Source organism: Phycodurus eques, chromosome 2, assembly GCF_024500275.1.
Source record: "Phycodurus eques isolate BA_2022a chromosome 2, UOR_Pequ_1.1, whole genome shotgun sequence".
Taxonomy (NCBI): domain Eukaryota; kingdom Metazoa; phylum Chordata; class Actinopteri; order Syngnathiformes; family Syngnathidae; genus Phycodurus; species Phycodurus eques.
In genome coordinates, this window is record NC_084526.1 from 12,524,898 (window position 1) to 12,549,589 (window position 24,692).

Consider the following 24,692-nt stretch of genomic DNA (forward strand, 5'->3'; position numbering starts at 1 on the left):
AAAGTGTGGAATATTTGGATTATGGGAATTATTACAATGTCGAAAATAGCTCCAAAGATGTTCTGAATGAGTTGATCAATTTGAATTTGGAATGGGAAAGATGGGGAAGTGTTTGTTGAACGTTTTATTCATTTGAATGTTCTTTAAGTGGAAAATGTGGAATTCTAGGGAAACGTGGAAAAGATATGCTGGATGAAAGAGATATACGTTGGAATGGTTTGAATCTGTGGGGAAATGTTAAAGAACTTGAACGATGAAAATTGTATTTCTACTTTTTGGGGTGTGCAGTTAAATAATAGATTTAAAAAACATTTTGTTCATTAAAGTGTGCCTGCTTTTAGCTCGAAAATACGTTTAGCTGTGAGCTTCCTGGTTATGAGTTTTTCATGGAACCTACCATGTCAACTCAAACGAAGGAGCTTCCTCTACAAATATTTATCATTTGGCTTTTAAATGTATATAATGTTTACATGATATAATTACTGGGTATTTCTACAGTTTCACTGTCCGGAATAATGGCATCGGTAGAACATTTGGCAGCTCCGTTTAGCCCAATCCCCCTGCCTTTGCGCCAGTGGTTTGGTCCGCTCTCCAGCTGATCGGCCCCAGGAATCCCCGGTGGTTCCGTCCGTCATCGGCTTTGACGGCTCCCATGTTTCACTCTCGCTTTAGGCTGTTTTAATCCACAGGACTTTGTGGCCGCTCGTGTCGGCAAAAAGATCCACGCCCGCAGAAAATCGAGTAGAGTAAAAAGGGGATTATCTCGTCGCGCCAACGCGTTTTGTATACATCCAAACGCGCGGATCTATAGGCGGATTTAAAGGCCCTCGCTCCATCCCCGGATTCACCTGCTACAAGGAGAGCCTCAACACGGAAGAGCAACATGGGGGACACCGGGAGCGAGGGCAGCAAGCCCCCGAGTAACGTCAACGTCGTACCGCCGCGCTGTCCCTGCGGCTTCTGGGGGTAAGACCGGGAAGCTCTCGAAACGTCTTGTTGTGGCTCTTAAAAGCTTCACTGTCGACGGTTAGCTTAGCCGCTTAGCCATTAGCGCTAGCAGCTCAAGCGGGGATGAGCTTGTTATCAGCTCCCCTCCGGTACGGCCCCATTGTTTTGTAGCATTAGCTGCAAGCTAACTCCAACTGGCCTCTTTCACTTCCCTCCCCGGGAGACCAGGGTGGATAATCTAGCTAATGTGACAGGTGTGAGAAGGCTAATAACAAGGTTGGATCAAAAAGTGAAAATACACGGGCAAACAAAAGTGTAGAGGGTTTGTTTAACAAGGCACGTTATTGTCATAAATCCCATCGCCCTGTACTGCGGAAGAGCAAATTCCTGACATCTGTCAGGATTTGAACGCATCATGTACGCTTGTTTTGTGATGTATACAGTACATAATATAGTAAGCCACATACTGTACAGTACTTGTGTTGTTGTTTGCCCAATAAAAGATGAAAATGCACGTTAGTGAACGTGTGGCGACTTCTATATGACAACATTAGCTCTGTGTTTTAAGTACATAATTAGATTATTGACTCGAGACGTGTACAGTTACACAACGAACACGTTTACAATTAAAAACAGAACAATTCCGATATTTGAAAAGCTTTAGTTGACTTTAAATGTTAAAAAGTGAGGTACATATGCAGTTTGTTAAAATACACCTGCAGTTGTGGTGGAGTATACTGTGTGCATACTACAAATGAGATCCATGCAAACATTTGAAACGCTTATCTTGAGGCTTTCACAGAGCTTGAATACATTTATTTACATGACACGATGAGTTCATACGTTAAGGAAGCAGATCCATAATAAAGCCATAAGACTTCAATGTCGTTGTATGTTAAACCTTTGTTGTTGTTTTTTCAAAGTGGTTAACTTTTTCTTTTTTTAGAACTCTAGTGTGACAATGACTGCTACGAAATTAAGTGGACGAGACTCCTTACGCCAGACTTTATGTGTTCATCATTTAAAGTTGAGACGAAAAGCAGTGCTTAACTTGAGTTTACATTTGAATAACTTAAGCTAGGTACACACATACTGAAAATCGGGACGTTATTATGGGACGTCTTTGAAAAGATTATCGTCAGTGATTGTCTTGATGTTTGGGCTTTGTTAAAAGTAATTTTTACTTCTTGTTTTGCTCAGAAAATGGTTCAGGCTGTTCAATATTTACAATGGCAAATCCTTCCTTATGTGTGGTCAACACCGAGTTTGGGCAATCCACAGACTGTGGCCTGTGAAGTCTATTTACAGTTGATGTAAAAAAAAAAAAAGAAGTTCCTGTTCAAATGCCAGGTTTTTGTAATACAAAAAAGGAGACCAAGAGAATTCATTTCAAATCTGTTTCCACCACAAATGCAGAGGTGGGTAGAGTGGCCAAATATTGTACTCAAGTAAGAGTACTGTTCCTCGAAAGTAAGAAGTACTCCTCCAAATAATTACTTACAACACTTAGTGAAAAAAGTGCTAACTGGTGAGTAACTTCTAGTTTTTTTTTTAAATCAGACCATGAACATCAAATAAAATAAACATAAAAATAATAAAATCTGAATGTGTAAATTCTTAATCTAAAAAATAACAAATAAAATCTTTATGAAATCAGAAACAATGAATGAAATCTTTATAAAACAACAAATGTCAGCAAATTCAGCTCTTATTCTCTTTTGTTGCCACTTGTTAAGCAGCACAATAGGCTCACCAGGCAGAGATTACAAAAAACAGGAACAAGACTGCAGTGGATGTACAGTAAAGTCTTCAGCTCCCTGTTCAAAAACCAGGTGTTCGTCATGTAAAATAATTTAGACCAAGATGAATAATTAAAAACCTTTTTCACCATTAATGTGACCTAGAATTTGTACAACTCAAATTATTTATTTATTTTCTTAAATCTTCTTGAGAGGGGAGGTAAAAATAAACAGCTATAATAATCCTGGGACTGACTTGGACTGGACGTTTAACTTCTTGACCTGATCCCCATTGCAAAAGAGATGTTCTGTCTCAACTGGTCTTTTACCTGGTTAAATAAAGGTTACGTAAAAATAATAAAAATAAATCTGCTTGCACAAGGGTGCACTCTCTTTTATACAGACCCTATTCCCCAAAATTAGAATATCATGGTAAAATGTATTTATTTCCATAATTCCAATCAAAAAGTTATAAACTTTCACAGATTATAGATTCAGGGCCCACAATTTACACAATTTCAAGTATTGTTTATTTTTACATAATTTTGGCTTTCAGCTCATAAAACTCACAAAATCAGGAATTTAAAAAATTAGAATACTGTGAAGAAATCACCATTTACTTATCAGTTTTTGTAGAAAAAAAAAGAGAAATTAGGGTCACATGAAATCAATCAAAATATGGTACTTTAAAAAAAAAAATGTTAATCTTCAATACTTGGTTGGGAATCCCTTTGCCTTAATCACTGCTGTGGCATTGAAGCAATCAGCCTGTGGCATTGCATGGAGTTATGGAAGCCCAGATTTTCTTGATGCTTGCTCAGTTCCTCTTTTTTTTTGGGTCTGGTGCCCCTCATTTTCCCCTTGATAATACCCCATAAATTCTCAATGGGGTTTAGATCCGGCGAGTTGGCTGGCCAGTCAAGCACTGTGATTGCATGGGCATCAAAGCAAGGAAGATGAAATCTGCATCTCCATACAGATCCTCAGCAGAAGGAATCATGAAGTCCTCTAAAACATTCTGGTAGACTGCTGCGGTGACTTTGGATTTAAGTAAGCAGTGTTTACCAACACCTGCACTGGACATTGCACCCCAAATCATGACTGACTGTGGATATTTCACACTGGACCTCAAGCAACTTGGGTTCTGTTCTTCACCAGTCTTCCTCCAAACCCTTGGACCTTGATTCCCGAAAGAAAGGCACACTTTCATCGGAAAAGAGGACATTGGACCACTGGCCACCAGTCCAATCCTTCGTCTCCTTGGCCCAGTTGCGACGCTTCCTATGTTGGCTCAGGCTCAGATGTGGCCTGACCCGAGGAACTCGACATTTATAGCCCATCTCCAGGATGCGTCTAAATGTGGTGTTTTTTTAAGCTGTGCCTTCCGCCTCATTCCACTCTTTCTAGATCTCTGCTAGATTCTTGAATCTTCTCTCTTTGATAATCCGCTGAAGCCCACAGTCATCTCTTTGGCTGGTGCATCTACTCCTACATTTTGTCCTTCCTCTAGACTTTCCATTGGTATGCTTGGACACAGCACTCTGTGCACAGCCAGCCTGCTTAGCTATGAACTTTTGTGGCATAGCCATCCTACGGAGGGTATCATTGATGCTCTACTGGCCAGTTGTCAAGTCTGCAGTCTTCCCCATATTGAACTCAACTGAGACAATTGAACCAACCTGAAGCAATTTAATGACACATGGGGAAACCTGTGCAGGTGCTTTGAATTTAGTAGATGATTAGTGTGTGATATTCAGTTCAAAACATTGATGGCCTGCAAAATTTGGGCTGATTTCTTCACAGGATTAACATTTTTTGAATTCCTGATTTTGTGGGTTTTATGACCTGAAACCCAAATTATGTAAAAAATAAACAAATAAATACTTGAAATTGTTTAAATTGTGGGCCCAGAATCTATGATCTATGAAAGTTTAACTTTTTGAATGGAATTGTGGAAACCTTTCAATGATATTATAATTTTTGGGAAAAGGTCTGTAACTGGGATGCGGCTGTGTTCAGGAGTAACCAATCACATACCTGCCACCTTTTCAAATGCCAAAAAACAACAACACATGCATAGAGCCTTACAGAAGTATTGTAGGCATTATTCACTGAAATGACTTGTGGATATGTTTTATGGTACTTGCACTACAACCGTGTGTGTGTGTGTGTGTGTGTGTGCGCGTGTGTGTGTGTGCGCGTGTGTGTGTGTGTGTGCGCGCGCGCACGTGCGTGCGTGCGTGAAAGCTATTACAGCATATACCCCAAAAGATACGTTTTACTTCTGACCATAAAATAGGGTTCATGTTGCCATATGCACAGCCAAAAGAACAACAAAAACATCTGCAACTTACTGCGCGGTGTTTTATCAAGTTAGACGTGAGCTGAACTATGGACAGACACAGACTACAATGCATGGTAAAGCTGTTTTTTTTTTGTAGTCTGAAATGTAAATACGAGTTGCGTGACGCAGAATTTTTTTCCCCCAATATGAGTCACTTTGGCAGGCCTGCCCTAATAGATGCGGTCATGTGACTGCCTCGTGCTGTTTGATTGGTGAACTAGAGTTAAATGTCGCTATTAGTTACATTGGATTGTTGCAACAGCGCCTGATGAGGAAGTGGGAGTCCAAACATAAAAATCGAGCACGCAATAATGGATCACAACAATAGGTTGCTAAGGTGCGAAGTGCTAACAGAGTAGCAAGGATTAAGAGTGAATGTTGCTTGCTTAAAGTTGTTTATTGACATTCCAGTTTAAGTTCACTGTAAAACTAAACTCACATAATAAAAGAATTACACCTAAAGTCTGTCATCAGCTCCTACGTTGGTTTGAAGACTAAAATAAACGCCAAAAACCATCAGTGCAAGAGTGCAAGGCACCGTTTAACTTGTTAACTGCCTCAATGTTGACATAGACTTATTTTACTGTTTCACACTCACCCAATTGACTTCACTTCACAAGTTCTGCGGGGTGTAGGCTGAGGATCAGAGTGGGAGGGAGCCCGTCAGCCTTCTACACATCGTGAAAGCCTCTTTTGCACAGTATAATCTTATTCCAAGTGTTGCACTGAGGCGATTGGTCATTTATTTTTTTCACAAATTAAGAAACGCTTTTGTTCGCCATTTCCGTTGGGCACAAGCACGTCTTTGTGTGCGTTCTTTTACGTTGTTTTTTTGCACTTTTTTTCTTCGAGCTCGGTGGACTATAGGCATCAAAACTGTGAACTGAAATTTTTAAATTTGAACGATTCCGGGAGAACCGGAATGGTAGTCCCGGTTCCAATCGGTTCTTGATGCCCAACCCTGCCCATAGTGCAGACATATGAAGAAAACAGGAGATTGTTGTCACATGTACTAAACAGTCAGTACTAGCCAGAAATTTAGAGTTGATGTCGGCCTCTTGGCAGTCTCCTAAACCAGTGTGGTTAATTGCCTTTTCATGGAGGGACATCCAGTTTTTGGTAATGTCACTGGTGTGCCATATTTTCTGCACTGGGTGATGGCCATCTTCACTTATATTCAACGCCTGGGAAATTCTAAATTGTACCCTTCTCCTGACTGATACTTTTGAACAGTGATATCCCTCTGATGGCTTGTGTAAGTTGTGACTAAAAAAAATGTCAGGAAAAGCCTAATAGAACATCTGAACTTTATTTAAGGTTAATCAGAGGCACTTTAAATGGTGGCAGGTATGTGATGACTCCCATTTAACATGAGTTTGAATGTGATTGGTTAATTCTGAACATGGCTTTGACTCCCCATTTATAGGAGGCTGTGCAAACACATTGTCTCAGTGAATTATTTTTACTTCCCATCTCTAAAAGATTATTTTTTTTTCCAATTGAATTGTGCAGGTAATAGGCCAAATTAATGGTGGAAATTATCTGGGGTCTTCTTTTTAAAATCAAAATAAACAAGCATTTGGACAGAGGTGTGGAGACTTTTAACATCCTATCAATCTATCTATTTTTAATAGAGATTGTTATATGTATGGTGTGTCTTTGCCGATTTTTACAAAAGTTTTATTTAAATTTTTATTCATTTATTTATTTCCTCGGGGAACCTATGCTGCGATAATTGCTGAAAACCTGACATAGTCGCTGTTTCTGTGTTCAGACCAAAGCCATGTCTATCTAATATGAAAATATTGCCTTCGTGCCATTTTGTGGCAGCTTGGGGCCAAGGAACTAGAGGCGGCGGAACCACCCACCCCCCCTACACAATTTTGTACAAAATTGTACAAAATATCTTTGCTCAGCCACAATATCCTTTTTTAGGAATGAAAATTTCGATCAGCATACCCCCACCCAACCCAACGTTTGACCCTGGAACTGTTGTTTCTATTCCCATTATTTCCTGTGGGAAAATGAAATTGATAGACGACCAGTGTTGCAACATTGTATTGTAATGTTGCTTAACCTTTTTGTAATTGTATGTCTCAGACAGCGATTTGAATTTCTATGAATCTCCTATGTATTCACTAAGTCAGAGAGTTTAACAGCTCATTCCGGTACCCTCTATTAAATGCAGTTTCCCTGGAACAAGCGCCACCCATCCAAAGCTTTTTTCTCCTTAGGGGTGTCACTCAAGACAGAATCAATGAGGTGGCAGAGCTCGTCTTCTTGTCCGTTCCATTCATTCTCATTAGGAGCAGTAGTGGACCACCTATGGGACTGATTGGTTGTGCTGTGCTCCAATTTCCTTTGCCTTAACAAGCATGCTGTCATTCTCTTCCTGCTTATGTTTCCTTTGCTCCTGCTGTAATAATTTTTTCCGATTACCTCTGCCAATATGGGAGTTTTTTTTTTTTTTTTTTTTTTTAAGGTAGACAATATATGCATTTCTTTTCTACCAGTATAGAACAAAAATGTGTGTACAGATTTTAATTAAATTTGGTATGTCGCTTTTGTGTGACCGACGGACTGAATCTGGACTTTTTTTGTCACGGAGAAACTTGAAAGGGAGTAATAAAACTACAAATGAAAATATTATTATATTATACTGGGGTCAAGAAACTATGTTGAAGTGAGGGGAGCAGCTTCATGTAGTCACACCATTAGCCTTGTCTAAGAAAGAAAAGTGCTTTGTCACCATCTTTTGGCATCAATTGGCAATTACAAACGTATTTGTGTGGGCGTCAATTATTTACAAATGTTTGCTATTTCCGGCAGAATAGCGGGAGTTCACTGTACACAAAAAGCCAAAGATCATCCATGACAGCGGTTCAATATTTTGTACAACTTTATAGGTGGAGGAATTCTGAATTGTTCAACACCAGGTGTGTTTTGTCGATAGCAGCTCAACTGATGTTTTGGTCTTTATACCGATCTTTTCTAGCTTGGTATCATTGTCAACTGGAGATCAGCGGTGGTCCTTTGCTTACTTAGAACGTTGGTCATTGTGCAAAACTATTGCAGTTTTTGCTTCTTCCAGTGATATGTTTGCTTTTCTATCCACACTTCCTTTCTGTGTTGTACAAATCATAACAGTGACTGACAGATTTCAGATTTGCCGCGGCTGACCCCGCATTCAGAAACGGGAACAAAGGTGTGCGCCGAATAAATAGAATGTGACTGACCGTCACGCTCGCTGCACAGACGGTAAGGAGGGAGGTTGGACAGGAAATGAGTTATCCGTCCGTGGAGAGCCAGAATCAACTGTTGTGTCTGAGTTGTGTTGCTGAAATAAGGAACGCTTCAGTGATCCATCCAGACTTTTTATCAAATATCTTTCATCCACAATCAGGAGGGTAGTGGTGTTCAGTTCACAGTAAAATATTTTCCCTGAAGTACAAGGAAAAATAAGCTTCTACTAACTAAAGGCAAGGTAATAATGTTTTTGTCTGTGCAGGGATCCCGAATGAGTAAGTAATTCTCAGCCAGGGATTTTTGGATTATAGTTGAAAACATGTTGATAGACTTTCCCCTTGGTTGTCAAGCACCATTTTTCAGATTAAAAACATTATTTTAAACATGTGACTGTTTATAGAAAATCTATTTTTTCTGCTCTTTTTCGCAGGTCCAGCAAAACGATGAATCTGTGCTCCAAATGTTTTGCAGGTTGGTTTTTGTTCTGCTGCATGACTGACCTTGTATCTTAGTTTTAAACTTTATTGCTGTGAGAAAGTTTTACTGTTATCCCAATCTGTGTTTAGTTTTCAGTTAGTCAGGCTGCGGTTTAAAGGAAAGCAGCTGAATGTGCTTTTTGGGCGGAGAAATGTTGTGTACCTTAGCTGTCTCCCTCCGCAATTTGGCGTTATTTAACCTGACAACTGCTCCAGAGATACTCTTTTTGCTGCCTTTCTTCCAACAGGGCGAGAGGTTCTAAATCAGTAATATTAGAAAACTTAAATGATTGAATTTTTCTTAAAAAGTAGAACTGTGTGACATTTTCACACAATCTTAACCATATATACATTAAATCCCCTTTTAATTATACATTCTTACTAGCGCTTATTCAAAGTTTTGGCATTCAATACAACCTCATTTAGAGCCTTCATTTACAATATCAAATAAATCCCATCTGGTTCTGTACAGTTTCACATACTCTATGCTGCATATCTACGTGTAAATTAACAAAATAAGGAAATAAAAGGTTCACCTACTCTTGATGTAGTTGAGAGGAAGATCAACCAAAATTAGTCATGACACCATTTTCAAAATGATTTCAGTGAATAAACAGTTAGTCTTTAACCACCGAATAACTTGACTGATTAGATCCACTGTAATAGACAATAGCTCAAATTAGTCACCGGGTATCTATTTGAAGAAAGTAACCAGGTGGTGTCACAGTATGGCATCTGGAAAGCTGTAGTTTATAGTGACCTTTGAAGATGTTTTGTTGCATGAAAACACATAGCATTCCAGATTGAAAAGCTATTATATACAGTATTCATCTGTAGTTATCAACAATATACAAGCAGACAACAAAATATCTGAGCTTGATGACAAGGTGGACATTTTTGGCTAATGTTAGCATTTAATAAGCACATGGTGGACCTTCATTTAACAACATCATGCAGTTATCAAGCGGACTGTGTACTGTTTACAAATATATCTGGAATTTGTTTTTTACATCAATTGATATTTCACTCAAAGAGCCCTCATGAAGACGACAAAAAATGGACTCAGGTTTCCCTTGCCCGGACAGGGGGTCACCGGGGCCCCCCTCTGGAGCCAGGCTTCGAGGTGGGGCTCGAAGGCGATCGCCTGGTGGATGGGCCTGCACCCATGGGGCCCGGCCGGGCACAACCCGAAAGGGTAACGTGGGTCCCCCTTCCCATGGGCTCACCGCCTGTGGGAGGGGCCATATGGGTCGGGTGCAGTGCGAGTTGGGCGGTGGCCGAAGGCGGGGACCTTGGTGATCCGATCCCCGGCTACAGAAGCTGGCTCTAGGGACGTGGAATGTCACCTCTCTGGCAGCGAAGGTGCCCGAGCTGGTGTGTGAGGTCGAGAAGTTCCGACTAGATATAGTCTGACTCGCCTCCACACACAGCTTGGGCTCTGGTATCAGTCCTCTCGAGAGGGGTTAGACTCTCTTCCACTCTGGAGTTGCCCACGGTGAGAGGCGCCGACGAGGGGTGGGTAAACTTATTGCTCCCCGGCTCGGCGCCTGTACGTTGGGGTTCACCCCAGTGGACGAGAGGGTAGCCTCCCTCCGCCTTCGGGTGGAGGGACGGTTCCTGACTGTTGTTTATGCCTATGCACCAAACAGCAGTTCAGAGTACCCACCCTTTTTGGAGTCCTTGGAGGGGGTGCCGGAGAGCGCTCCCGCTGGGGACTCCCATCATTCTGCTGGGGGACTTCAATACTCACGTGGGCAATGACAGTGAGACCTGGAAGGGCGTGATTGGGAGTAACCCCCCCCCCCCCCCCCTCCCGATCAGAACTTGAGCGGTGTTCTGTTATTGCTCACACAGCTTGTCCATAACGAATACCATGTTCAAGCATAAGGGCGTCCACACGTGCACTTGGCACCAGGACACCCTAGGTCGCAGTTTGATGTGATGACTTTGTGGTCGTGTCATCGGACTTACGGCCGCATGTCTTGGACACTCTGGTAAAGAGAGGGGCGGAGCTGTCAACTAATCACCACCTGATGGTGAGTTGGCGCCGATGGTGGGGGAAGATCTGTCTGACCTGGTCTGACCTGGCAGGCCCAAATGTATTGTGAGGGTCTGCTGGGAACGTCTGGCGGAATCCCCTGTCAGAAGGAGTTTCAACTCTCACCTCCGACAGAACTTTGCTCATGTTCCGGGGGAGGCGGGGGACATCGGGTCCGAGGACCGTGTTCCGCGCCTCCATTGCTGAGGTGGCCGACCGCAGCTGTGGCCGTAAGGGGGGTCGGTGCCTGTCGTGGCGGAAACCCCCGAACTCGTTGGTTGACACCAACGGTGAGGGATGCCGTCAAGCTGAAGAAGGAGTCCTATCGGGGCTTTTCGCCTGTGGGACTCCTGAGGCAGCTGATGGTACCGGCTGGCCAAGCGGAATACAGCTTTGGTGGTCGCTGAAGCAAAAATTTGGGCATGGGAGGAGTTTGGTGAGGCCATGGAGAAAGACTTCCGGACGGCTTCGAGGAAATTCTGGCCCACTATCCGGCGTCTCAGGAGGGGGAAGCAGTGCACCATCAACACTGTGTATAGTGGGGATGGGGCGCTGGTGACCTCGTCTTGGGACGTTGTGAGCCGGTGGGGAGAATACTTCGAAGACCTCCTCAATTCCACCGACACGCCTTCCCATGAGGGAGCAGAGTCTAGTTCTCTGAGGCGGGCTCTCCTATCTCTGGGGTTGAGGTCACCGAGGTGGTTAAAAAGCTCCTCGGTGGCAAGGGTGGCGTGCCCTATCCAGGTCCCAGATGAGATCCTGCCCCAAGTGGAGGAGTTCAAGTATCTTGGGGTCTTGTTCACGAGTGAGGGAAGAATGGAATGGGAGATCGACAGGCGCACCGGTGTAGCGTCGGCAGTGTTGCGGACTTTATATCGGTCCGTTGTGGTAAAGAAGGAGCTAAGCGGAAAAGCCAAGCTCTCTATTTACCGGTCGATCTACGTTCCTACCCTCACTTATGGCTACATCCTTCGGCTGGCCTGGGAACGCCTCGGGATACCCCCGGAAGAGCTGGATGAAGTGGCTGGGGAGAGGGAAGTCTGGGCGTCCCTGCTAAAGCTACTGCCCCCGCGACCCGACCGCGGATAAGCGGTAGAAAATGGATGGGTGGATGATATTTCACTATGAACGGAATGGACATGCTAAGCTTGACAATATCCAACTACACACATACTGTGATGAAAAGTCCGTAACATAACCTCTCTCTCTAGTAAGTTTTATGTATTTATTAGACTTCACACCGATTTTATCGGGCTGATCGGTATCTGCCGATATTTAGCATTTTATGCTGATCGACTGATCACTGAAGAAAAACAAAATGCTGGTCGAAATGTCACTGAAAACATCTGATGATATCTCAAAGGGGCAATTACCCCATGATAAGGTGTACAGCAATTTTCAGGGACACATGCAAAAGGTCCGAGATGATTATGAAAATAGAATGTACATGATTAAATGACTAATTTTGTCAAATAACTGCACAATAAACCCACATTTCCCCCCATATTTTGTATCATTTGACCCCTATTTCACACTGCAGAACAATGTGTAGTACATGCTAAAATCACCTTCATCCAATGAAAAAAGGTATAAAAGAAGGAAACACATATATGACTTATCCTTGTACTGGTACATCTGTAAATGTTTGGCCACTTATAATAAAACCTGAGTTTCATTATTCTGCTCCTTTTTCATGGTGACTTAGTGATTCTGCTGAGGACATTAAACAAATTCTATAATGATACTGACTCTAATTAAGCCTTTTCTTTCCCAAAGACATCCAGAAGAAACAGCCAGATGGTGCCTCAAAAGCCTCTTCAAACTCCAGTAGTAGCAGCAGTAGCAGTCAAGCAGACGTCTTCTGCAATGAAACAAACAAAAGCGTCAGTCAGTCCTTTACAGCCATGTCGGACACCTCAGAAGATCCTTTGCCAGGAGATGCAGCAGTGACCTCTCTACCTGCTCAGGATGGTAAGTTTGTAGATACTGGTGGATATCTGTTGGGTGAAAAACTCAAAAACAGCTTGGAGGTCTGCCCCTCTGAAATTATAGACGTGATACATAAAAAGGATTTATAAAAAATGGTAATGCACAAAATGACCAGATACTGTGTATGTCTTTTTGTCTTAAGGCATCTTTGTGTAGATGACAACTAGATGAAGCCGCAGCACTCCAGTTTATATTTGTCCTCCATGACACAGACAGCGTGGGTGAAAGCACAGGGTTATCTATTCCGTGCGAGGGCTTAAAGAGGACACCTATAATTGCCAGGGCAGCCGTAACCGCTGTACGGTGGCAAGGTCATTCGCGAAGGTCCGTCTAGGAAGAGATGACAAAAAAAGCTACAAAAAGGATATTTGGAGCAGTAAATATTTCCACTCCACTCTACTTTCTTGTTGAAGTACCAGTTATTTGTAGTCATTTACTTAACTTACTCACTGAAACACCTGATACAACTATAAAACTCACTTTTTCGAGAATATTTTCCAAACTATACTTTAGGGGCATTTGAAAACAAAAGTACAATTGAATGGCTCTTCTTATTTAGCTTCGCCTGCCACGCTAAAGATAATTTGTAAGACAAATGCACAGAAATATATATGTTGTGATATGATGCAACTAAGGGTAAAGTTAACCCAGCACATTACCCAGTATAGGAGTTTGAGTTCTAGTCTCCTCGTCAATATTACACATTTTATATTTGCGTGTTTGTGGCCCTTTACTACTCAACTCTATATTTACAGTATTTAGTGTTGAATTATTTATGATTCTGATGCCCATTACAAGAAAATTCAAAATACGGCAATAAACAGCATTTTGTCGTCGTTGCACATCTCTTCCCCGTCTTATTGAACTGCATCTCTGTTGCAGAAGTATGCAGCACAGACACCGCCTTCAGCTCACTCTCCACTCCTACGAAACGCTCCTTTGAATCAGGTACGTCTCAGCCAGACTGCAAAACATCTCACCCCTGCTGCATTTCAAACTGTGTGCTTGAACTGAGCACCATGGACTTGTCTTTAATGGATAATTTAGCTATGCAGACATACAGGCAACAGGTTATTGCTAATAATAATATTTGTATATCATATGTTAAATTAAGGCACTAAATTCTATAAAGAATACTACATAAAATGTTCTAGAATTACCAAATGATCTGCTATAAATGACAGCAAAAGATTAGACTTGTCTGAATTCCCTTTTATTTTGCTTGTATCTGGAGGTAAGATGATGCATATATGGCACATGGCTTTTTGTGTTTCATGTTTTTTTTTAGTCATAGTACCTTTAAAAATGTGTTATCCAGGCAATTTTTTCCACTTTCAAATATCACCTTTAAAGCCATTAAGACACTAAGTACTTTGGCTTTTAATAAATTAAAAAGCATTTCTGCCATTGCTATGGCAACCATGATTTGCCTACTAGAGTGCCTGCTTTAATATTGGTGTCATATTATACATTACTTTTCAGAGTTGAGTGCAGGTCAAATTTAGTTTTAAAACTAAATTACTGTTGGGGGGAGCCCAGGCACAGCCAATTATTTTAATTACATTAAATGTCACTCTGTGTATGCCTAACTTTAAACCTTCTTCTTTCAACATGTTGAACATCTGAATCAAAAGCGCTCTTCTACAAATTCATTCTCCAAATGTTTTTACCCTTTGTTGTACTCCAGATAAGTTTGAGTTGCTTTCAATTTGCCACAGAGTTTTGCCAGGATAGATGAAAGCCAGGGAGGAGAGCGGTCATGCGCTGACAACATGCACACACGCACACGCACACACTCGGTGCACTCGGATGTGCGCGCACTCTCATATTGATGGTGGGCAGCGGTAGAATCTGGCAGCTCAGCTTGGCCTAGTTCCCAGAGATTTACTGATCGCCGAACTGCATTCGGCCCGGCCAGAGGAAAAGTCTGCAGGATTGATGAGAAAAGTCGGCCTGACCGGTTGAACTGGCTGCAGGTACATGCTGCTCCTGTGTCCTCTCATGCTCTTTTGGCTAGAACAGAATTCAGAGACCTATGTGTAAGAGTAGGTTGCTGTTTGTCATTACATGAAGTACACTGTACTGTATTTTGTTATACAGATGTAACTTAAGTTCATAAGTTTGGAAGATGTGTACCATTTAAAGAAAACATTTATTTTTAATGGGATTCAAATGAGTAAATTACCTATAATAACAATAATAATAATTCTGTCGGGCCAATTATACATTACTCACTGTAGTAGTCGAGCCACACTGCACTATTTGCATATCTGTTGTTGACCAATACTGGCCACTCATGCCAGAGTAGCATCTGCACCACTTGCACACTGACTGAGGAGTATCTGCAACATTTGCACAATCAACATTGTCCCAGATTATCACGCTACTATTCACTTTAAACTTGTATACACTTCTTGAATTCTCTGCGCCCTTTGCACAATGGTCATTGCAGCGGACTATTGCTATATTAGTCATTCAAACTGCTCTAAGTGCTAGAGGACTCTGCATCTTTTTGCACAATTGTCCCACAAAAAAAAAATTGTACCGGCATGACCAGATAACTAGCAACCCTTTATTGCTCAGTGACTGTTTTTCTCAATGTCTTTGTCTCAAAAGTGTTCTGTCTGTTGTCGTACTAGAGCGGCTCCAACTACCGGAGACAAATTCCTTGTGTGTTTTTTGATAAGGCATTTTATAATAGCACAATCATTAAACAAAATTAATAAAGAAGATGTCATGTTTTACCAATAATTGCCAATCTTTCACACATTTTGGCTGTGTATGTAAACATAGGATCACAATTGGGTTGAGTTTTTTTTTTTTATTATTATTTATATTTTCACAAATTTGTTTGTCCTGCATGGAATAAATCCCCTCCTAATGCTGTTCGACTCCTCTGTAACGTTCTGTTTCCATCCTCCGTTAAGATGCTCTCAGAATGTAATTTTTTGGATCAATGTTGCAATGTTAAGCAGCTTTTATTCTGGAATACACTACGCTGCATATACTTTATCTTAAAACTGTCTGCTCAGCAGTCATTCATTGGAGCATGGGGTCTAATAGAGCAGAGACTACTATTTGTTTTTTTTTTTTCAACTGTTTTCCAACTCACAATTATTCAGACATGTGACATTAGACATAGACATTAGACCAATGATTGTGTAAAACTTTAGTAGTATAAACTAAGTCCCATTGTGTCATGCAGTGCCCCTAAGTACAACTTGATTTTGGGTCTGTAATTACAATATTACAGAATAACAAAATATGTATGCCCTCAGACCAGGTTTATCACTGTCATCTCACCTCACCACTGGCCAAACGAATAATTTCATTAGTAAATAAATGTAACGTCAATGGTGCACTTGTTTTACTCTATGGTTTGTACCTTTTTCTTGGATTGTTTATATGTTTGTGTTATTTTTGTGTGTGTGTCTGTAGCCTCTGAGTCAGAAAGTGACAGTTCTCCCGAGAAGCGAGCGAGAGTGGGTGAAGTGCCGGGGGCTGAGGAGTCGTCATCATCGTCAACGTCGTCGTCATCATCTTGTTCTGCGTCATCGTCATCTACTGCATCATCTCGCGGCGGCTCCAAACAGCGGCGCCGCAAACGTTGCCATCGCTGCCAAACCAAACTGGAGCTGGTGCAACAAGAGCTGGGCTCCTGTCGCTGTGGTACGACGACAACCGCATGAACGCACATTTACAGTCACTGTATCGTCTCGGCTGACGTATAAATGTGTGAACTCAAATGCACATGGAGCTGCCATAGATATTTTTTAAGTCATGTGCTCCAGCCACAGCAGCCAGTTTGAAGTGATTGTGATTGTCGCCTAATACGTTAGTTTTAAACGCAAATAATATTCCGCATTTTGCAACACTTCTTTTGACAGTGAGCCATCTTAGTAGTTAAGTAAGAGAAGAATTGAATTACTGTATAGTAAATAGCCTCATACTTGCATTCACACCACCAAAACTTTTATTTGGGTTCATATTAAACTATGTTACCGATATGTTACAATTTATGTCAAGTAAAACTGGAGCTTAAAATATAAACAACTAATATGGGTAAAACGCAGATGCACTCAACATGGTGGAGCTTCTCGTTAGTCTGATGGAACACTAATCGCAAGATCATCCCTCATAGTGCACAGGGAATGTTGGTATGAGGGACTGTTGATGTGCTGCTTCCGTCATTCCTTCATTCAATAGGTGCTGATGTTTTTCTTAGCAACGTAGTTAAAACGGGCTCAGCATTTTTTGTTTGTTTTTTAGTCCGTGGGTGAACGACGGTGTCAACAAACTGAGGTACAGTTACTGTTTGAAAGAGGTGGTTCTTTTTATGTGGATGACGCACCCTCGTACAGCACATATTAAAGGGACAGCCACTAGTTGAAATATCAGGCTTTTCCATGATTTTTTAATTTAATTTAGTTTTTTTTAAACAAAAGTGTGTGTTCTTTGACTCATGCAAGGGTTGCTGTATTTGTAGACTAAAAATGTAACTGACCTGGGGGTGGGGGCATTGTAGATAGCCTTAATGTTTCACTTTGAACATAAAACATAAGCCAATTACCAGGAATACTAATGCAGTTTAAACCAATATCCGTGCTTGCTAATCAACTTACTTGCATACAAATGAAAGTACTTAAAAAGTCACAGCACTTCACAGCTTTAAAGACCATCTGTTTCCCCCCCCCCCCCCCACCCCGAGTCATTTGTAAATTGGAAATTGACCCTCCCATTTTTATTAATTTATTTTATGCATGGCACATCCATCCCTAATAGCTGTTTACTTTGAAAAGATGCAATTAGAGTGATTTCTGACCACTGAGGTAATTACTTTGCTCATGGTGCTGCTTGATACTTGATACATTGTAAAAGTTGTAACTTTCATGTGAGGTTGGGAACGTTAAAAAGGTTCTGGTGAACTACTTTATAAGTATTATTATATAATTTAGAATATACACTGCATACATTAATGTTGTTGTCTGTTGGCTAGGGGAACTATTTATCAGTTCTCTTTGAAAGGCTCTTAATGTTACACAATGTTTTCCCTTCCACTCCATTGGTGTGCTGGGCAATCACAGTGTTTTTAATTGCATATCAAGCAGCTGTCAAACTAGGATTTTTAATCACTGCTCATTGAATGCCAGCAGTGTATTAATGAATGGATTTAAGATTAGGAAAAACTAATAAGATTTGTTATGTGTGGCAAGACTCCAACAGCAGGTACCAGTGCTACAACTTGTATATTTATATACTGTAGCATTCGAGAAAATAAATAATGATTCATTCGGTTTGTCCAACTGAAATTGTAGGATGCAGATGAGCGCCGGGGCTTAGATATATAGATATCGACAACGGCCACTCGGAGGGAAGCTGTTTTCCATATTTAAATTCAGAATAACAGCAATACAATCAGAGCAAAGCTTATTTACATGTTGAATATTAATAATAAATCTGTCTGTTTTCAACTTGACGGCGAAATATGCAGCATAGCATAGCATTATGGCCATTTTCAACCCAAAATAGCTTGAAAACGCAATAAAAGAGCAACAAAGATTATGTAAAAATAAAAAACTTAATGGCATGGAACGTTTAAGAAAAGTTACTTTTCCGGGTACATAACGAGGTCAAGCTGGCAGCCCCCGAGCCGTACCAATACAGTAGCATATGTATACATATAAAGCGAGTCCCCATTGAAACACACAAGTGCAGTCAATGAATGGGTCTGTCGCTGTCAACAGCCTCTCAAATATCCACACTCCTTTATTTCTGGCCCTTTTCCTCTTTTTGCATTATCTTAATATGGCGACAACAGCCGGGATAATGGCGCCCTGTCATTTGTGGTTCAATTAAAAATAATACAGTACAGTCAGTATATGTGGAGCCTCGAAACGTTGTTTCCTGATAAGAACCCAAAGGGTCGCAGTTTGTCCATTGAAGCGAGTTTGTATATGTGCAAGGGTTAATCGCCAGGTGTGCGGGTGTAAGTTTTTTTTTTTTTTTTTGTGATTGTCCAGTTCTGCGCCATTTGGCTGTGTCGTTTGATGTGCGGCGGGCTGAAAGTTGAACACAATCAACAGTTGAATCTGTTAGTATTACTACTAGTATTACAAATGATCTAATTGTTGTTCCTCCTTCCATGTCCAGGTTACGTCTTCTGTATGCTTCATCGGCTCCCGGAGCAACACGACTGTCTGTTTGATCACCTGGGCAGCGGGCGCCAGGAGGCCGTCCTCAAAATGGTCAAGCTGGACCGCAAGGTGGGCCGCTCCTGCCAGCGCATCGGAGAGGAGTGCTCTTGAGCACTGCGGAACAAAGAATCTCTACACATAACCCCGAGCAGGGATTTCTTCTTTTTTTCCCCCCTTTTTTTTCTTTTTGTACAGCCTATTCATTTAAAAGGAAGCTCATTCTCTTTAAACTCATTTTATCCCCCACTCATCCCAGACTTGTTGTGCTTCTGTCAGCTTGATTGTATCCCTGCTGCTAAACACAACCCCAATTCAAGAACGAGAACCAAACAGAGCAAAAGGACTTTGGGACTTTTCATTTCTTTTTTTCCCCTATTACCTCACACATGTGAGTGGACTAATAAATGAGCAGCTCGATAAAGAGCTATACAAATGTTTGTCCAAGAAGCCAGTTGAAGATGATACCTCAAAGAAAAGAAAATAATAATGATAAAGAGGACAATGAGTGTTTTTAGCCTCGTTACCTCAACAAGAAATCATTCGCGACTGCTTCTTGTACCGAAGCAAGACATTCAACCATGGGACTAGGTGTCTTAGCCGCCTCTAATAATCGTAACCAACCTGATCGTGATCCACCTCAGGATATGGAAGCTTCTTTCCTCCAAGCTCCCTCCCTTTGTTTTTTTCATCCAGGATTTTTCATGGAGGACATCCAATCAGCAATTCTTGAATTACAATTTTGACTCAAACGCCATCAGGCTGTGTTCTGAGTATTTTTAATTTTTTATTTTTTTTTGACTGACTGAGACTTAACAAGTGGTGTCGTCCAGTGAAAATATTGCATCTTTATTTGTTTGACAAAAAGAAAACTCAAAATATTAGAAAAGCCATGCTTTTCATTGGACGGCGATGACCGTGTTCATCATTTTGTCCCACAGTAATTTTTTTATTAACCTTGCAGTTTTTTCCTATATGGTGAAAAGCTTCCCATCATGTATACACGTTTATAATCCATGACAGTCTGCACTGTACACCTTCACCCAGAATCTTGAGACTTTTTAAACACACATACAGTGGAACCTCGATAGAACGGAATAACAGGGGCGAGGGGGTCGTCCGATATAGCCGATTGTCCGTTACATTGAAACACTTTTTTTGAGGCCATATGCACCCATATTACTGTACAGTACAAAATTATTGTTTTGTAGGTGTTCTAAAATGCCCAGTATGGTACATGGTACAGTTATTGTAAAGCAATATAGGAAAGTTTGAAAATCTTACAAAGTTTCACATTTAATCCAAACTTACCACACCGGTGAGCTGCCATGCCTCTCCTTCTCTCTCTCTCTCTCTCTCTCTCTCTCTCTCTCTCTCTCTCACTCGCTCTCTTGCTCTCTTTCTCTCTCTCTCTCTTGCTCGCTATCTCCCTCTCGCACGCTCTCCCTCTCAATGTGCCCCACATTCAACATGGCCGCCATGTAGGCACGGGAGGCACGTCCTTTGGAATTTGATAGTCATACATCTGTGAGTTGGAAATACGTCAGTCCCATTCTCTGCCTGCATTGCGGCACAGCGCCAGTAAACAGCAGCAGCCAATTTTGGAACTAACAGAGTTTGTCAACGGCTGTTTACGAGACAAATGGAAACTATTTTTGGACACATTGTTCAGTCCTGACAGTCCGTTTTATCTGATATCCATTATATCGGGATCTGTTTTATCGCGGTTCCACTGTATTGCTGTTCGATTTGTGCTCCGTGGACTAAAGCTGAGCTGTTTTGACTCAGCGCTTCCTCTTGTCGAGGTGTTCTTAGTGGTTCAGCTTGTTTTTTTTAGTTATACATAATTTCAAAGGTATTTACAAGCAGCGTGATTTGGTTTTCATTCTTCCACCTTCAGTTACTTAACCGGTCCTTTACATTGGGCAGTGTTTTGCTTTCCAGCTAATCATGACGACAACACTGATCAATAGTTATTTCTCTTTTCGCTCTCTGCTGCCTCTTCTCCCTCTTACTAGATGAGGTGCAGTTAACAGTGAATAATAAATCCTGTTTTAAAAAAAAAAGAACAAATTGTAATGTTACTAGAAAAATTGAAAAACTTTTATTTAACCTCTTTTTGCCTTTTCAGGTTGACTTACACCTAAGTGTAGAGTTTTTCTGTTGTAATATGGTATTTGGGGATATATCAATATGACAAAATTGTTATATATTTTTCTTTCCATGACTGCATTTTCCTTTCCTCCTGTTTTTGTTCCTTTTAATGAGAATAAAACGATTAGACAACGTCTGGATTTATTGATGTATATGACATTGGATTCATATATTGTTGCTGCAGAGATGTTTTGTGTGCATAACACAGGTCACAGTTGTATTTACAAGTGGTGTTAAAAAGCCCTTCCTGATTTTTGTTTTTTCGTTTGTCACACTAAAATGTTTCCCATCATGAAACAAATTTAAATGTTAGTCAAAGACAATACAGGTACATACAAAATGTATCTGGCTGACGAAAATTACCCCAAGTGCAAAGTGACGACTCATCCAAGAGGTCACAAAAGACCCCACAAAAACAAAGAACTGCAAGCCTAACTTAGTGAACTCAGTGAAGGTCAGTGTTCATGACTCCATCATAAGAAAGAGACTGGGCAAAAATGGTCCACATACCACAGTTCCATGACGAAAACCACTGCTGAGCAAAAAGAACATTAAGGCTCATCTCAATTTTGCCAGAAGACATCTTGATGATCCCCAAGACTTTTGGGAAAATACTCTGCGGTCTGACGAGACAAAGTTGAACTTTTTGGAAGGTGTGTGCCCCTTTACATCTGGTTTAAAAGAGAACAAACATCATGCCAACAGTAAAATGTGCTAGTGGTAGTGTGATGGTTTGGGGCTGTTTTGTTGCTTCAGGGCCTGGAAGTCTTGCTGTGATAATGGAACCATGAATTCTGCTGTCTACCAACAAAACCTGAAGGAGATTGTCCCGCCATCTGTTCAAGCTGAAACCAACTTGGGTTCTGGAGCAGGACAATGTTCCAAAACACACCAGCAAGTCCACCTTTGAAGGGCTGAAGAACAACAAAATGAAGACTTTGGAGTGGTTTAGTCAAAAAAAGACCTGAATCCTATTGAGATGCTGTGGCACGACCTTAAAAAGCCGGTTCATGCTAGAAAACCCTCCAATGTGGCTGAATTACAATAATTCTGCAAAGATGAGTGAACCAAAATTCCACCACAACGCTGTTAGAGACTCATTGCAAGTTATCCCAAACGCTTGTTTGCAGTTGTTCCTGCGAAGGGTGGCCCAACCAGTTACTAGGTTTCGGGGGCAATCCGTTTTTCCCACAGGGCCATGTAGGTTTGGATTTCTTTCTCCCTTCATAATAAAAACCTTCATTTAGAAAGGGCATTTGGTGTTTACTTGTCTGCGATTGGCTAGCGACCAGTTCAGGGAGTACCGTGCCTCTCGCCCTGAATCAGATGGGATAGGCTCCAGCACGGCCGCGACCCTAGTGAGGATAAGCAGTACAGAAAATGAATGGATGGATGTTTTTCGCTATTATTTAAATTTGCTTGATGATAGGAAACGTTTAAGTGTGACAAACATGCACACAAAAACAAAAAGAAATGAGGAAGGGGACAAATACTTTTTCACACCACTGTATTTTGATAGCATGTAATAGTACTTGTGATAATAACATGGGGCGAAACTGGATTGCATTTGAATCAAAGATTCAATGGGCTTCATTCACTGATTGTGTATACGCACAGATTTGTGCTTAAATCGTGCGTTTCGCACAAAAACTAAAGTAATCAAAATTGAATGAAATGTTATTAGTTATATTACTTTGAAAAGGTAATTGAAATAGTTGCACTACTATTACATTTTAGAAACGGTAACTTGTAATTGTAACCAACTACGTTTCCAAAGTAATCTTCACAACACTACCAATGGGATATGTTGAGGTCGCCTACGGACAGTGTTTCCTAACCAATATTGGGCGAAGGCACATATTTTACATGAAAAGAATGTCATTGCACACCACCAGACAAAAACATCACAAGAACTATAGACGGAAATAATGATGTCTCTTCTCAATTTACCCACTGTTTGACTTATTCAGTGTGAAATCCGGGCCGGTTTAGTTGAACACAAAGCTGTTGTTCTGTTGTATGAATGAAAACAGGTGGGTTCACAGGTTAATTGTACTTTCTGCCTTCTAGTGGAAGGGGATTTAATTGTTCTGCCTGACACTGTGTCACTGCACATGGCATAGTTCCTGTAATGAATTTTGTAGTAAATCAGTTTTGGACCAAGTCATTTCCTGTGGCACACCATATGATCTCTCACAGCAAACCATTGTTCCGCAGCATCGTTGTTGGGATTCACAGGTCTGGGACCATGCGTTCCTAGGTGGCATTATCTTGACCTTACCTTAATAGAACCGCATTTAGAGTATTTTTAGACACCTTTTCCCTGTGTCTATGGCTAGTTCTCATCAGCTGCATCCTGGCCAATTCGTTATTGTGATGTCAGCATGTGTTTACAGCTCGCAGAGGGAGCGGCTATAAAGGCGCTCTCATCTACTTAACCAATGTGTTTATATGTGGCTGTGCCTGTGTTTGCTAATGGAGAATTTAAACTAAAGAGTCTTCTGACAGCAGCAATGAGTCTTGGCGGGGCGGGCTGCATTAATTCTTGTGGTGGGGGGAAAAAAAAGCAGGAACAGGAAACGTCGACGTGATCAAAAGGCAACTTCCAAGAGGAGTTGGACCACTTCTAGTGCTAGTGAAAGTTGGACTCCTGCTTTATCCAAATTGAGATGGAACTGCAGCAAGTTGGCATCTATTTTTGAAGTAGGTGAAATTAAGTTACACCAGTTTAAATCTAAAGCTGTAGTTAAAAAAGGGAATGCATGTTTATTTTAGCTCTAAAATCTGACCTTGCAAAGCCACTATTTAGTCTTTATTTTTCATGTTTTTATTTTAATGTACATTAAATCAGACGGGACAATACACTCACTCTCGTTGGGCACTTCATTAGGTATGGCACAATCTAGTGACATCCAGTAGAAGAGCTGTATGGAAAATACTAATTAAGTTTAGTTTTGATTGAGGCTTTCAGCTGACTGAAGTTTCAATTTTTCAGCCAACACCACTACAAAGTGATCCTTTCATTATCAACATATTGTAGACATACTACACCAGTTCCTAAGTAAAAACGAATTACTAATTTAACCTCAGGATTTCTTCGGAAAGGAAAGTTTGTATTGGATCATTTTAGATCTTTTTAGGTTCTAAATTTCCTACATTTATGGATAAAATGCTTAAAATGTTAACATTTTCTCTATCATTTGCTTATTAAATTGATTTAAATAAATCTTATTCTCTAGGCTTTTTGAAAACATAATTGTTGTTTGTTGCAGTGTCATCTGTTGCTGAGCAGTAATTTTGCATTCTGTATTAATTTGTGTTAATATATAATTTACAAAAAGCTTTTTGGAGCTCTTTGGAATTTGGATTTGCACCCCGGAAAGGACCCAATAAAATGTCCGATGAGTGGATATTGAATCCACGAGTGGACACGGTAGTTTCAACTTGCATCCTTGAATTGGACTTTGTTTTTATTTTGTACTAGGTTTGTTGCGAACACTCTTCGTTCTCCTCAGGCTTCTTTGTTTCCACTGTCAGTGACTCGACTCCCTATTGTGTGTGTTGTCT

The 24,692-nt window shown here is 40.9% G+C and overlaps 1 protein-coding gene across 1 annotated transcript; it reads left to right on the plus strand.

The window, feature by feature from the left end:
* The first annotated feature begins 612 nt into the window (after positions 1 to 612).
* Positions 613 to 21,259, plus strand: LOC133397147 (AN1-type zinc finger protein 3-like). The gene is made up of 6 exons (XM_061667717.1): positions 613 to 966; positions 8,708 to 8,748; positions 12,568 to 12,762; positions 13,663 to 13,728; positions 16,219 to 16,449; positions 18,931 to 21,259. Exons 1-6 carry the CDS (start codon positions 884 to 886, stop codon positions 19,083 to 19,085), a joined length of 771 nt encoding a protein of 256 aa, XP_061523701.1. The 5' UTR covers positions 613 to 883; the 3' UTR covers positions 19,086 to 21,259.
* The last annotated feature ends 3,433 nt before the right edge of the window (positions 21,260 to 24,692 follow it).